This window comes from Sapajus apella, unplaced genomic scaffold (genome assembly GCF_009761245.1).
Source record: "Sapajus apella isolate SASKATOON/1434 unplaced genomic scaffold, GSC_monkey_1.0 scaffold18, whole genome shotgun sequence".
In the NCBI taxonomy this organism is placed as follows: domain Eukaryota; kingdom Metazoa; phylum Chordata; class Mammalia; order Primates; family Cebidae; genus Sapajus; species Sapajus apella.
The window spans coordinates 21,808,246-21,824,888 of record NW_022436958.1 but is presented as its reverse complement, the minus strand read 5'-3'; the positions used below and the strand labels follow the sequence as shown (position 1 = coordinate 21,824,888).

General features: G+C 36.3%; 1 protein-coding gene across 5 annotated transcripts in view; it reads left to right on the top strand.

Moving 5' to 3' along the window:
* Positions 1 to 16,643, top strand: part of CCDC148 (coiled-coil domain containing 148) — a 204,631-nt gene that overhangs the window by 113,225 nt on the left and 74,763 nt on the right. For all 5 annotated transcript variants that reach the window (XM_032286471.1, XM_032286469.1, XM_032286473.1 and 2 more), the window contains one exon: positions 4,395 to 4,535. In XM_032286471.1, coding sequence (XP_032142362.1) covers positions 4,395 to 4,535 — 141 coding nt within the window. The remainder of the gene's footprint in view (positions 1 to 4,394; positions 4,536 to 16,643) is intronic.

Below are 16,643 nucleotides of genomic sequence, written 5' to 3'. Positions count from 1 at the left end.
AGATCTCACCACTCTAGTTTCCAACAACCTTCTTGCCTTTACCCCTTTTTTTCCTGGTAGCATTATAATTAGAAATAACGCTGTGAATTGTTGACTTCAGGTAAAATTCTACAGGTCCCTGACCATCCCCATGATTCCAATATTAAGTAGAAGCAATTTAGATTCTGAAGGCTGAAGCTTCGCTCTAGGGTTTTTGTTTCTTTTTTCTTTTTTTTTTTTTTTAACAGCATTTTTCTTTTATTTTTTTCTTCTATTGCTTAAGATCTACAAACTATTGGCTTCTGGTTGTTGAATTTGCAGCTGCTTCAGAATTTTCTGGTGTGTACATCACTTTATAAAAATCAACATAATTTTATCTTTTTTTTTTTTTTTTGGAGAAAAGAAGCATCATTTAGACTTGCCAAAGACAGGGAAGGGTAAATTAAATAAATTGTTGAGTAAACTGGTTATACCGGTTTGATTGGTCTGGTTATTCTCTTGCTATACTTGCCTCGGGAAACAGAAATCTTTTCCATTTATAGATTTTCACTTATGCTTTTCCTTGTTTAAATCATAGGACATCATATATGCAAAAGCCATTCAATGATGGTTCCCCTAAGTTAGTTTTAAATCAACAAATGAGAAGAGTAGTTACAAAACCCTAACTTATTTCCATTACAATCTATAAAAATAGTCTCAGTGCTCAGAAAGGCTGAATTTTTCTTTTCACTAATTCAATGTATCACAAATCTTCCTTCCTACTGCCTCAGAACCTTGAGACTACAGTATTTTATTATATAACTCTCTTTTCATATGCATTATATTTTATAGTTTGTTTTTCAATAAATTTTTTATTATGGAAAATTTTAAAAACCTATAAAAGCCTATTATCACCTAACTTCAGCAATTATCCATTCATTAGTCAAATTTATTTTATCTGTATTCTTACCTACTCCCCATGCCCCTTGAAATAATAGTAAGAATAACAAGCATCATATCATCTGTTAGTGTTAAGTATCTGGTTTTAAAATTAAAGTGTATATCTCTAAAATTGTAGACCATAACCACACTGTTTTCATACCTAAAAACTAACAGTATTTCCTTAATAGCGTCAACTAACCAATCAGTATTCAAATAGCTCCAATTATCTCATAATTTCTTTTTACATTGGTTTATTTATATCAGAACCCAAATATAAACCAAATATTGCATTTAGTTAGTATGTTTCTTAAATCTCTTTCAATTCATAGTTCTTCCTTCATTTTTTTCTTGTAATTTGTTAAAGTTCTTTGAGGGTTCACAAATTTTAATTTTGCAGATTATGTTCCCATTACTATTGCATAATGTGTTTTTCTGTTGGCTGAATTTCCTGTAATCTGATGGGTAGATCTAGAGCTTTGATCAGATTCAATTTTATTTTTTGGCAAGAATAATTCATGGGACTGCTGTATGCTTCCATCAGTAGGAAAAATGTTTGCTTGTTCCTCTATGATGTTAAGATTATTCAATGTGTTTGTTGCCCTTCATTATAAAGTTTCCCATTAATTGTTAATATGAAGTTTTTAGCAGCCACTGATGATTATTAACGAGGATCCATTATTTCAGCAATTGTTGCAAGGTGGTGTGTTCCAATGCTAACATTTTTTTTTCTTATTTATCATTTCATTTAAAATATTCATTTTGATGGATTAAATAAAAGTTACTTATTGAGCACCTATGATGTCCCAGTACTCTGCTAGGCAGTATAAGGGGAAAGCAAATGCATGGACTGTGCTCTAAGTGGAAACCAACAATATATTCAACATACACAGAGAGCAGTTATGGTATGATCAGTGAGATAAGACAAGAGAGATGAGCATGGGCAGTAGACTGTTTCAGGGAAAGATGTGGGCCATGACTATTTTATGAAGAAGGGGAAATCTGAGGGCATTCCAAGCAGGGGATAGTTTGAGTCACTTCATGAGCTAAGAATAGGAATGGCCATATAAATAAGGGAAGGCAGAGGAAGAACGCTACTTAGAGATTACGTGTTAGCTACATCAAAGGGGGGCATTGGTTGGCAGTGAGAAAACTAAGTTATTTAGATTCTAAATTGATCAGTTGACATCATCCTTTTGAACTTTTTAATCTTGTTCTAAATACTTTTGGCAGAAAAACTTTGGATGGACTACAGAACTACAGCCAAGCTCAATGGTTTGGTAATTAGTTTGTCATAAATAAAAGTTCATCTGAGCTTAAGAAATATATGAGCTTCCAAGTCAGATATAAAATGTAAAGGGACAGTCATGTTGATATGTATACATAGTAATAAAAAAAATCCAGACTACATGGTGACTTGTGGTTCCACAGACCAAACCAGGATATTTGGAAAGGAGAAGCAGGTGCACCAGGTTTGATGTGAAGTTGTGGCAAAGTTAGATGTTGAATTTAATTTTGGAAATGTTGGATTTTAAATGCACATACAAATAGCTAAGTCTTAAAGAATTTGTTAATATAGGATTGGATTGCAGACAAAAAGATAGAGCTGATAATGCAAATTTTGTAGTCATAGAAGCAAACTCCTAGAAGAGGATGAGCACATCAAATAATGAACATAGAAAGGTTGGATATTAATGAGAGGATAATGTAGGGTTGGGATTATAGGGTAGACACGGGAAACAGGAAGAAGAGAACAGTATCTGTGGGTAGAGAAACAGGGGGCAGCAATGTCATGATCTGGGCAGGAAAGAGTTTTAAGCATAAAACTATGGCCAACAGGGTCAAATCTTACCATGATGTTGAGGAATAGAGGACTATCCCTTGCGTGTTCATGGGGAGATCACTAGTAACGTGATGGGATGACACGACACTGCTTAGTTGTACCAAGTGAAAGATGGAAGATAAATTACAGAAAGGAAAGGTTTGAAAGCAGGTCAGGACAGAAGGCAGGGATGATCTTTTCTAGGGATGGGGTTCCCAAGAAAAAGGTCACTATGATGGCCAGGATAAGCAGTAGGGGGAGTAAACTGAACTGTGTTTAAAAACCAGGAGTAGAAATTTCCTGGGTTATTTTGATAAACAAGGCAAAATATTACTTTAGAAAATGAAAATTTTGCAAAATGAGCTTAATTATTTAGTCACTTTAATTATTTGTGACATTATTTTATGTATTTAATTTTCATCTTATATATTACCATTTATAAATGATGATTACATCAAATGTGTAAGAAATGAAGTATTTAATTGGGAATGCTAATATAAAAAAATTTGCATACCTCGGCATTTCCCTGCTGTCTGCTTCTTAGCCAGATGTATACATGGAGCAGATAAGTATTTGTTTTTATTTCATTAGTTTCATTAGTTTCCTGCTTACAGTGATAATACATTTTTATTGAAAAAATTTCACCCAGCACAGAAAGGTTTAAAGAGTTATTTTTTTTTAATCCCAAGAAATGATTCTATTCAGAGATAACCAATATCATTATTTTGGTAAGTCCCCATCCAAATCTCCTTCTATACATAGACGCATAGTTGATATTTTACATTAATGAGATCATACCATAAATGTGGTTTTGTATCTGCTTTTCTGCATTTAATAATATGTTGTGAATATTTTCTATGTCAATGAATATGGAGTTATGGCATCCTCTTTCAATGGCAGTCATTGTATAAAGGCACCACAATTGAGTTAAGCCATCTCCTACTGCCAGACTTTAGACTTTTTCAATTTTTCTGTTTTAAACAGAACTCTAGTACACATTCCTGTGGGTACATTTTTGTGCACGTGTCCAGTTAATTGTCTTCTTTAAATAATGTTCTGGAAATAGGGTTGTGTACTAAAGCTATGCATATTTTATATTGTGACACATATTTACATATTACCTAATACCCAACAGAAAGGCTGTACCAAATATACCTCTACCAATAACACATGCCAGTACCCAGAAAGTTGTTTTAAGTGTCTTACAATGATTTTTCATCTTAATTCAAGCCCATTTTCCATTCTTATAAAATAAGAAGGCTGAAATATAGCAGAGATTCTTAAACCTTTCAGCATTTCAGGATTATTTGAGAATTTTTGAAAGTTGTTTAACCTCCGGGAAAAAAATATGCAAAAGCACAAAAATTTTTATGTACTATTTGTGGGAATATACAGATTCTTTGGAGTTAAATCATAGACTCTTTAGGAACCTCACTCCATGAATCCAGATGAAGAATTCCTGAACGTGGTGATTTTAAAGTTGCTTTTTCCTTTTAACACTAACACACACACATCTTTCACAGATATATCACATAGTCATGTGCACATAGAATTTAAATATCTATTTGGAAAAAAAAATTGACATCTGCTTGATATAGAGCCTAGTCTTATCATGACCTGTGAAATAATTTCAGTGTGCTTAGTTATTGGAATGAAGTTTTTCTGTTTATTTCAGGTTCTTCAATGGCGGGCCCACCAGGAAGAGGTAGCAAGACTGGAAATGGAAATTTCTGCCAGAAGAAGAGAAAAGGAAGAAGAGAAAGAGAAACTGTGGAAGAAGAAGGAAATGTTGCAAAGAGCAGAGAAGAAAAAACAAGTATGAAATCTATTGTCAGTATGAATGTGTGAATGAATGCTTACTGGCCTGATTGAGCTTTAATTGATCTTGGTGTTTGGCATAAGATTCTCATAAGCAGTTCTGAGAACATTCATAAAGATCTAGTGGAATGTTGCTTCTAGTGAAAAGTTTAAAAAAAGATTTGTTGACATGGAGGAGACCCACTTTGTTGATCTGTGTGAGCACAGGTACCTGTGATTAGAAGAGGTGCTATAGGTTTAAAAAAAAAAGACAAGGTTTGTGGTGGTTGTTAAATCCTGTAATAAGTAGGGACATGGCAAAATAGATAATGATGCTGTGCTGGGATAGTGTTGATGGCAACTTGGAAATAATTGCCAAAAACATCCTTGTTGGTAGAATATATTATACTAGAGACAGTGTAATTCATGGAAAGTCAAAATGCCCTTTAAAGGGTTTACATCTTGGCTATTTGCTAGATGTTTTTGTTTTTCATTTACTAACATAAATTCATCGTTCCTCTTTTGAGTAAACATTTGTTGCACAATCTTAAAACTATTCACCAAAAGAAGTGATTGTTGATAATCTATAGAAGATAGAATACACTTAAGGGTTGTTTTTGTTTTAAACATATATATTTATATGTGAGATACTTATTTAGGCATTTATGTTTTTCCCATAACAAAAATTATGAAATTTACAATAAAAATATTTTTGTTAGACATTTAATCAGATATATTAACTTTTTAAATGGAGTTGCTAACCTCTGTAGAAATAATTCACAAAAAGTCAATTAATTTGTGATAAGCAGAATAAAAGGAAATATCATTAATCTAAACACCTGTTTTGACTATATGGTCTAAAAAGTCTTTTCTTTGGAAAAGCTGCTTCCAGTGCTAAGAATTATTGATTAATTCATGGTAATTGGTGGACAAACTTTTCATTTTTGCGAACATGGTTGATGTTTTGCACTATGTGACCAACTAAGTCAAAGAAGCTCATGCCTAGAAGTTGTTCCTTCCAGTTGAATATGTAGGGGTGAAAGAACGATATATTTTAAAGCTATAAGCCAGTATTTTATTATACTTCAGTTGTCATTGTTATTGATTTATATCGTGACTTTAAATCAGCAAATTGGTATAGGGGCAGCATGTGTGGAAAACAACATACATAGAAGTTATATGATCATTTGACAAAATCAGCTACTACACAGTGCTTATTTTAATTCAAAAACGAGTTTGATTTCTGCTTCTAAGGAAGTAAATAGGGTGGTTTTATCAAACCCCTATCAAGAGAGTTGATGATTAAAGGAATAATTGTGTATACCTCTGAAGCTCATAAATATTGATCATGTTTCAAATAATGTAAGTGAACTATATATCTCTGGAGTGGGGAAACTTACCAATTATTTACTGTTACGCAAGTGCAGTGTGTGAAAAGCATATCCCTCTACTTGGGCCCTAAAAGCATTTCCTCACTGTGAATTAGTGTGACCACACAAAGTATTATATTTGTAGGCATCTGTTTCCATGTGGCGTCAACTTAAATGTCATATGAAGCAATTTGGAAAGAGCTTCATTTACTGGGGGTTTACAAAGACAGGTAAAGATAGACAAATTAAATAACTCAAGTATTGAGAATGGGAATTGGTACAATTAATTGTGCACATTAAGTTTGGGTTGAGGAATTGGCATGGTTACACAAGAGAGGATGGAAGGACATTACTAGTCTGTAAGATTTCTGGAAGTGAGAGAAAGGCATTTAAAACATGAGAGGGAGAGACAGAGAGAAAGAGCTTCCTGAGCTTGCAGATGGGGCTGACAATTGCCTCATAAACACTAAAACAAAAACCAAACAGAGTAATAGAAGAAAGAATTAAGCAATTTTAATGTCTGAGGTGCCAAAAGAACTAACCTAAATGCAGCTTAAAACAAGGAAACATATGCCTGAAAAGATGAAGGCTGAGGAGAATTTCAGCATCATTAGTTATGTGTGTAAATTAAATATCATCTCCTCATCTTAGAATGCAAGATGGGATCTATACCTATGAGCATTAAAGTGGTACATGTTGAAAAATATGAAAGCCTCCATGCTGAGAATTTATTTTTTGGTCCCTGGTTGCATTTTGCTAAGCTTCATGCAGGATGTTACGTCACTGTCCTGTACTTTATAATAAAAGATATGATAAGAAGTGCCCTATCAAATTTGTTGTCCTATTTATATAGAGTATAGAGGTCATTACATTGTTGTGGGAAACTAAACCAAATTTGTGGTCAAACCCTAGCAATTGTACAGGACCAAGACATATGATTTATTTTATTTTTAAAATACTTTTTCATTTAGAAAATATTTCTTAAAGAGGGATTGTTTTAATATACATGTTAGCACACATTGCCTAGCATTAAAATGTTAACATTTTTCATTTTGTTTCAGATTTTTAAATTTTAAATAAAGGAGAGAATATTACAGATAAAGTTGAAATCCTCTTTTGAGACCTTCCTTAGTATACCATTTCCCTTCTTTCCTCCCCAGAGATAAAATCATGACCATGAATTTTACTTCTGTCTTTCTAGGCATATATAGATTTGAAGATATTTTGACATATAATTTGTGACTTTAATTTTTTCATGAACCTATCATGCCATGTCATTCTTCAGTGTTTTAAAAATATGTCTGTGTTTTGGGGGTAGGGGGCAAGGGGAGGGAGAGTATTAGGACAAATACCTAATGTATGTGGGGCTTAAAACCTAGATGGGGGCCGGGCACGGTGGCTCAAGCCTGTAATCCCAGCACTTTGGGAGGCCGAGGCTGGTGGATCACGAGGTCAAGAGATCAAGACCAACCTGGTCAACATGGTGAAACCCCGTCTCTACTAAAACTACAAAAAATTAGCTGGGCATGGTGGCACGTGCCTGTAGTCCCAGCTAGTCAGGAGGCTGAGGCAGGAGAATTGCCTGAACCCAGGAGGCGGAGGTTGCGGTGAGCCGAGATCGCGCCATTGCACTCCAGCCTGGGTAACAAGAGCGAAACTCCATCTCAAAAACAAAAAAACAAACAACAACAAAAAAAACCTAGATGGGGCAAACCACCACGGCTCATGTATACCTATGCAACAAACCTGCACATTCTGCACATGTATCCCAGAACTTAAAGTAAAATAAAACATATATACCTGTGTTAATACACATAGACCTAGTTCACTCCTTTTAATTGCTACATGGTGTTCCATAGTAGAAATGAGCTAGCGTTTATCCATTCTCTTTGGTGGTTGACATTTAAGTTTCCAAAGTTCAGTTCTTATAGACTGTGCTGCAGCAGCCAGTGTGTACTGATGCATGTGTTCAGGCTTTCACTAGGTGCACCTAGAAGGGGAATAACTATGTTGTAGATTCATATGCTTTCAATTTTATAAGATTTGGGTGGGGACGGTTATAAATAAAACTTTACTTTTTTATTTTTACCAATCTGATAAATTTAAAAAGTGTCTCATTAATATTTTAATTTGCATTTCCATGATGATTCGTGAGGTTGAAAATCTTTTCACGTTTACTAGACCGTTTGCTTTCTCTGTAAATCACTTATTCATACTTTTAAAATCCATTTTGTATTAATATGTAAAAGCTCTTTATAAATTCTACATACTATTTCTTTTTATAGTTATATGGGTTGCATATATTTTCACCCATTGGTCATTTGCCTTTCAATTTTGCCTGTATTATATATAGTGTCACGGAAATTTTAAATGATCAAGTAATCAACATTATTAAACTTTTTCTTATGAATTATGCTTCTCTTCATGAACTGTGACCTGGTAGCGACAGCATCTCTATAGGTGGCTCTCATGTATGTCTCTGTTGAGGGGCATATGCATTTTACCCTTTGGCCTGGGAACAATTTTGTATCAGTTTCTAGACTTGGGACCCTACTCCGTGAGCCTAAAATACATCTACTTTAGAGCTGGTGCACAGCGCTGGCCTGGGGTTCTGCACTTGACCCCTTTTCTCCTCTGGTCTCCCTGGAACTTTTGCAGAGAATGATCGCGGTGTATCTCATCCTTATTTTGTGTCTGGACAAGTCTTATGTGACTTCATGCTCTTTTTAAGTAGGTTGATTCCAGCTCCTATGATCACAGGTCTCATGACAAGTGTTAAAGTCCTGGCCACCAGCTACGCAGACCTATACTGGGTTGCAGTTTTCCTCAAGTCTTTAGCTTCAGCATTTTCTGACTGTTCTGACTTTAGGTCCCATCTTTTTTTGTGGCACTGGGGCTGTGTGTGTGTGTGTGTGTGTGTGTGTGTGTTTGTGTGTGTGTGTGTACATGTGTGTGTGTAGCTGTGTTACAGTTTTCCAGCATTTCTAAGTGTTTGGGGTAGGAAAGGAGATTTCCATGTCAACTCAGACATGTTGACCAGAAGTTCTAGCTATCTTTACATATACTCACCACAAACATAGATTATCTTTAACTATTTTATTTTATTTGTTAGAGGCACATTTTGGTTCTTCAGCATTTAACAGCAGCTTGGCAGAAAATTCCATAAGCAGCTCCCCGCTGTCATGAGACATGTTGCTTTGGTAGCTGGTGCTCTGTTTTTCCCCCATCTGCTGTCTTATCATCTAGCTGGCTTTCCTTTCTCCTAAGAGACTGGCAGTAGAGGCAAAGAAACTGTGCCATGTGTACAACTCCACTATATAATTCCTGAACAAGAGGTAATCTTCCTCCTAATTCTTCTTTCCAGTGATTTGTCTGTTATGGCCCATTTACTGGAATAATATTTTGGTTTGTATTAGATGCTAATTTTACCCTTGCAGATGCCCAGCTTTTTAAATCACTTTTCTTGTATGCTTTAAAACTCAACTTGAATTTAATAGTTATAGTTTTCATAGTTTTATCTTAAAACTCAAGGAAAGTTTTGATTCCTAAGTTGTTAGATGATATTGATGTTTTTCAGGAGCATATCTTTATTTCTGAAATTGTTGTCATGATGAAATCAAAAGATAATGCCTCTCCATAAATGATCCCTAGGAGCTATTATAAGAAACAAAATTTCCATGCTAGGTGGACCTTATGTAATACTGGTTTCTACATCACCCTTTCTCTAGATGTGTCTCTTTGTATAGCTTAAATCACAGAAAAATTTCTCTGATTAGTGAGATTTAGGAGACGTTGCTACATGAGGCCTGGTCTAGAGTCCCACAGAATCCACCACAAGGATGGTTCTAGCCTTGCTTCCAAAATGGAGATTTTAAGCAAGACTCACATAAAAAGAAGATATAACTCTTCCGCTCATCTAGCATTTCAAAATTCTCTCTAATTTAGCTAACTCCTAATCTGCGTACCAGCCACTTTGTACAGTTGAGGGGTGGGGAGAATTTTCAAGGATATCAGGATACTCTGCTGGGCATGTGACCTTCAGCCATACCTTAGAGATCTTTCTGGGGAGGGATCTGTCACTTTGTGAATTCTTAGCTTCTTGTGACATCATTCCAGTAAATACCAAAAGCGTGGCTTTGGTAGAATGTTGGCACTTGGATGTTCCCTCGTGCCCTCAGGTGATCTCATAATACCCAAATTATATGCTTCCTGTAGAGAACGAAGAAGAGGGGAAGCAGTCTAAAACAAAAGCCAGTACACTATCATAAACAGAATGCAGATTAGAGGACTGTAACCATTGTTATTTCAGAAGACTCCAGAAGCTCTTGTGCAGGAGAGAATTCAGAGTACCTCCCTAGTTCAGATCAGAGCCATTCTTTCAGGGTGGGAATTTGTGGGTTCTTATCAGAGCAAGGAATCATGACATTATAAAATCTCTTCTCCCGTGTCTTTTAATCTAATAGTATACTGATCTAAAGAGCTAAAAATGGTGAGCACATAAGAATGATTTTTTAAAAAATTCCCAGGCTTTAAACTCTGCTTTTTCAGAATTGTTGAATTTAAAGGGATCAATGAATAAGACCAAAATAAGTATGCTTCTAAGATGGGTCACAGGATCCCCTACCCACCCTCCAGATATCCCATGTATAATCACCCAGACCATAAATACTGTGGATTTTACTCCCATGGTTGGGTCAGATTATATGGCACAGAAGACCTTAAAATTATCTGAGTGGTCCTGACCTAATCACACGAGTCCTTTAAAGGCAGAGTGATCACAGGGTGCGGTGGTCAGAGACTTGAAACATGAGAAGGATGTGACCACCATTGATGGATAAAAGACTGAGGGAGTCACATGGCAAGGAATGTGGGAGCCTCAAGGAGCTGAGAGTGGCCCCGGCTGACAGCCAGCAAGGAAATGGGACTGATAGCCTATAGGCCCATAGCCATAAAGAACTGGATTTTTATGAATGGGCTTGGAAGCAGATTTTTTTCTCCAGATGAGAACTCAGTTTTGTCAACACCTTGATTTTAGCCTGGTGATACCATAAGCAGAGAGCCCAACCACACCGTGTTAGTCTTCTGATTTACAGAATTCTGAGCTAGCGAATGAGGGTTGTTTTAAGTTGCTAAATTTGAAATAACTTTTATACAACAACATTTTTTAAAAAACTAATACAAAATTTAGCATCTGGAAGTGAAACGCTGCCATAATGAATACCTAAAAATGCAGAAGTGGCTTTGGAATTTGTAAGTGGGAAGAAGCTGGGAAGATATCATCTTGAGGATGATAGAAAAAAATACTAAAATATCCTGAATCAACTGTTAGTAGAAATATGGATGTTAACAATGTGACTGGTGAGGGCTGAAGAGAGAGGGACGAATGTATTATTGGAAACTGGAGAAGGGAAGGTCACTGTTATATGGTGACAGAAAGCCTAGGGCAGTCATGTCCTGCAGTTAGATGGAAAACAATTTAATCAGAAATGAACATCCTAGTTGACCAACTAAGATATCCAAAAAAAAAAAGAAGGAGCCACCTGTATTCTTTTTGCTGCTTATAGTAAAAAGAAGAGAGATAAATAGAGGGAAGAAGCTTAGGCGAAAAGGATGGAGACTTGATGCTTTGAGAACTTGACCTATCCACATGGGAAAAGATCTTAGAGTTAAGAGATTACTGCCAACAGTATGGCATGGAGAACAGACTGAGGTGTTATACAATCCTTTGCTTTAGTCTTGAAAAGATCAAAAGGTCAGAGTATTTTGTCATATAAAAAACCATTCTGGGAGATTAAGAGTGCTTCTCATGGATCTTTTCAAACTAGAGGGCCTCCAGGAAGTTTAAGGGTGGCATCCCTTAGCCATCTCGGCAGGAGACCGAGAGAGAGAGACAAGATTATTTCAAAAAGATTATGGTATAGCTTTTGTCTAATGAAGTGAACTCCCATAAAGTCCACAGAGGGCCTTCTGGGTTCTTGGGAAAAATGTATCAGAAACACTGCTAGTTTGGACTGAAAGGGACAGAAAGTATATGATGTGAAAAGAGGCTAATAGACCCCCCAAATTTGATTATAGCCTGGGGGGGCAGGCTGATAAAATGACTCAACTGCAAGTGTGTACTACCATTCAGGAAAAAGGATGAATGACTCTTGAACCAAGAGGGTGGAATTTAATAGTCCAGGTATTAGAGACTGTGGCTGGCCCCTGTGGCCTCTGGCATTTTTTTATAATTCCACCATTGAGCAAACTCACCTCTTTAGACTCAGAAAGAGCTGTGACTATCCAGATCTTCCTGTAAAGGGACAGGCTGCTTGCTGTAAGGCAGAGAAGGGGGAAAGTGCCTCCTGAAAACAGATGGCATTTTAAGAGAGATTGGGCTGAGCTGAACTTGCTCAGTCACTTCTCCCACATGTGCCAGTCAGAATGAGAGGCCATACTGTGAACCCTCCTGAGGAGAGGAAGTTCCCAGCTATGTGAGGACTGGATGATGAGCATTCCCCCTAAGAAAAATGTAGGGTAGTTTCCATATCCCCTGGTACATTCATGACACTGAAATGATATTTCACTAAAGGCTCAAAAGGAGAGCATCCAAAAACAACTTTATTCAACCATACATTGGCCTTAAACCTATAACTAAATGGTACACTAACAACCTCATTAAGACCAAGAAGTTCCTAAATATGGAGGTATTGAAGCTGACCTAAGAGGGTGTATTTACCAGAGTAAAGATGAAGAGGAGCTATGGTGGAAGGAGAAAAAAGCAAACTACAGAATGGGTGGCAAATGTGGAGGGCCAAGAACTTAGTGAGCCCACTGCAAGTGGGGACTGGCTCAGGGTGGTATTGAGCACTTTGTGCGTTCCCTCAGACCCAAGCTGGAGTTCCAGCCCTGCCACTTGTTAACTGTAGGGTCTTAAGGGAAATTACTTTCTCTCCATTTCAGTGTTTGTGTCTGTATAGTATTTGCATTTGTATAATAAGAAAATGCATGCGAAGCCGTTAGCACATGCCTGGCACTTAGAAAGGACTCAGTAAATGATGTTCTAATTGTAACTCTTATTATTGTTACCCAGTGGAATGGTAGAGCAGAAGGCAGTTAGAAAATTATCATGAGAACCAAATAGAAAAGATAGAAATGAAATAAAGATAATAATAATGAGAGGAAGTGGTTTTAACGCTGGTTCAGAAACTTGAAAATGTCCTGAATACAGTTCTTTTTCTCTTTGCCTAGTTACTCTTCACCTGGTAGCAGACTGTCTCTACAGTGGCAGTACTCTACCACCACTAGTGACTGTGGAATCCTTTGAAAGGTCAAGTAAGAAAAAATGTTATAATTATATCACAGGGCATGCAGAAATAGTTATATCCACTTTAAACCAAAGAATCGTTGACTCATTAGTACATCCTATGATTCTAAGTGGCAATCATCAACAAAATGTACTCATTAGCACCTAAATAGTTCAAACAAATCAAACATACACCAACTTCATAAGTTTCATTACTTGCTGATCTTATTGCAGACTATATACATAAGTTGTCTAATATGTGTTTTATTTTGAAATCCCAAGGTCACCATTCAGAAAATACTATGGCTCAATATATTTTATTTACTTTTTTATTGAGTATTGGTACCAATGCCCTCTGGCACATAGTACTGTGTGGCATTTGCCTCCTCTCCAATAGCCTCCCCACCCTTTAACATAGGATAGTGGTATCAACTCCTAGTAAGATACATTGACAATAAGATTATGGATAATTCCAAAGGGGGCATGAAGGGTCCAAACAAAATGGTCATTCATTTATTCACTTGTTCAATAAGTACATACCAAGGGCCTTTATTGTGAAATGTATTATACCCAGTTCTCCATTCTCCATACCTCATGCAATTATAAGAGATCATCCACTCAAGAAATTTTCCTATTTTTGGTTATTTTTAAAGGGAAGTGTTTACCTGCTCTGTTACAAAATGACATACAATTTCTAGGTCAATGGAAGTTCTTATTAATAATACAGAAGGATGTCTTTTAGCTTCAGACTTTATAAGTACAACAAAAAGAGTTAATAGAAACTAAAAATATAAAATGAATTATATGGTTTGGTACTGGTTAAATTAAGCATGCCTATATAGTAAATTTACTATATAGTTAAATGTGTGTGTGTGTGTGTGTGTATACACACATACATACATGTATATGCAAATATATGTATATGCATGTGTATACACAAATGTAGAGTATGAATTTGAGATTTACTTCCTGCCTTTTTCAGGAAGTATCAACAAAGCCTTAACCTAACCTAAACTAACATTAACTCAAGTTGGGGCAGTTAGAAGAATGCCTTTGTTCTCATCCATGCTGAGACCTCCTCTTATTTCTTGTTCCTGTATCATCAAACTGTAATCTGGGCATCCATCTTCACACTGGCCCATGCTGGTCTGACTGCTTTCTAAAGTGAATGCTCTTATGCTAACAGAAGTTATTAGTTTTGCTATAGCTAATCAAAGTTCGGGCCTTAGAGTACAGACTTTTTGCCCTGACTGACTCCAATAGGGTTTATTAACTCTCTTTCTATTAATGTATCTGTTTCAATTGAGGCCTTTAATTGTTGCAGGCATATGTGCCCTGTAGGAACTGCAGGATATGGGACTTGTCCTCTGCAGTTTTCTTTGAATGCCTGTGACTGATTGCCTTTCATCTCCATCAAATGCTCTGCTGTTGAGGAGGGAGAATGATACAGATCTCAGGGCTTCAGGTCGTGGGAAAATCAGAGTGCTGCCTGGAAGACAGCACATAGCAGAGAGGTCCCTGTGAGATGGTACCTACTGGTCCTGGCCCAGGTCATCCGTTTCTTCCATGTCCTTTTCCTTCATTACTCTCCTTGTTAACCTTGTGTAACAGAGAGACAGAGTTTTTTTTAAAGAGGGGTGTGTGTGTGTGTGTGTGTGTGTGTGTGTATATGTGTGTGTCTGTCTGTGTGTGAGAGAGAAAGAGAGAGTGATCTAACTGAATGCCAGTTAGACAAAATTACTTAAACTGTAAATATTGTCAGTTTATGTAATATGTTACTAGGGCCATCTGAAATGTGAACACAAAATGCCATGGCAAGACTCAACAGTACAGTGACATTCAGAGGATCTAAAATGGGCTTATAGCACTCTTTTTACATATTAATAAACCTGAGAATATAGAATATAACAACTCTCATAGACTTTTGGAACCCTGGAAACATGTCTTTGAACCCCTCTGAACACCAGCTTGAGCTTGGCTCTAACGTCCATCCACCGAGATCTCTCACAGCAAGCATCCTCACTGCAAAGGAACTCACTGCCAGTAGAGCCAAAGTCTCCCTATGGGCTGAAGGCTGCTCTGATGAACTGTTTCCTACTCTCCCTTTTGTGATTCTTGGAATTAATAGCTCCTAGACATGTGATCTTGCAAAGGTATTTAAGGGGTATTTTTTATTTAGTTATTAGTCTTTCTTTGGGCATCTGATGGAGTACTCCAAACACGGGAACTAAAAAAAAAACCTAATTGGTAAATTAACTATCAGGATAATATAATGATCAGAAGAAGATAGTATATATTTTATGTAGACAGGACTCCAAAATAAACTGGGATTCAGACTTTATTTTCTGAAGATTTAATATTGGTTCTTTAAGTATTATTGTATATGTAAAAAAATTAAGTAGAATAGGGGATTTAATTATACAGAAGAAATAAACTAGGGATCATCTAATTTTTTAATATTTATAATGTTCCTTGTTTTGTTACTAAAATTTAGAAATAAACATTATTTTATTAAATTAACATATTAATTTAATTTAACTTAACCTTCTAACATGAGACTGAGCATACAGTCAACTCTTGGTACTGTATATGAGTCAACAGGTAAGAGAAAAGGTGGTGTGATAACCTGATAACCCATAGATGGTAGAATGGTAATCCTAGAAGCGCACTTCCTGTTTCAACTGTCTTGTAAAAATAAAACTTCCACTACAGCATCTCTGAAAAAGTGACAAAACTGATAGACTCTTTCTACCCTCTGTCAGGACATAGTTTTAAGAAAAAGCCGGGGAGGAGGGGAGAGAGAGAAAGAAAAAGAGAGACAGAGAGAGAGAAAGAAAGAGAGAAGCCTGGATAATCAGGTGCCAGATATATTTGTTTTTCTGGAAAAGATTTCCCATTAGACAGTTTTAGAGGAAGAATCTTAAAAATTAACTCCAGGCATAAATTTGGGGCTATACTTTCTAGCTAGGTCTTGATTATTCATAGGGATTTGATTTAATTAACAGACACCTAGACAGTACTTGCTTTCCGCAAGGCACTATTCTATGTTCATTTAATCTTCTTAACAGCCCTACGTTGATACCAATATAATCCTTATTTCATAAATGAAGAAACTGAGGCACATAGGGGTTATATAATTTCCCCAAAGTCACATGGACATGAAGTGTGCAGTAAGGATTTGAACCTGAGTGGTCTGAAAGGTCTCATTTTAGACACTGTGCTATGCTGCCCATCATCATGATTGCTATGTGCTGTTAATTTTGTGATTAATTAATTTTGAGAAATCTCAGTTTCAGACTATTTAATTTAGGGTCACTTTAATGACTTTAGTCTTGTCCTGGTTTACTCAGAACTATTCAATGGATAGGTAATTGATCATCTTAAAAGCCCTTATTAGTACCTGCCTGTTTTCTAGTAGAATTTCTTTTTTTTTTTTTTTTTTTTTTTCTTTTACAGTGCTTGGCACATAGGA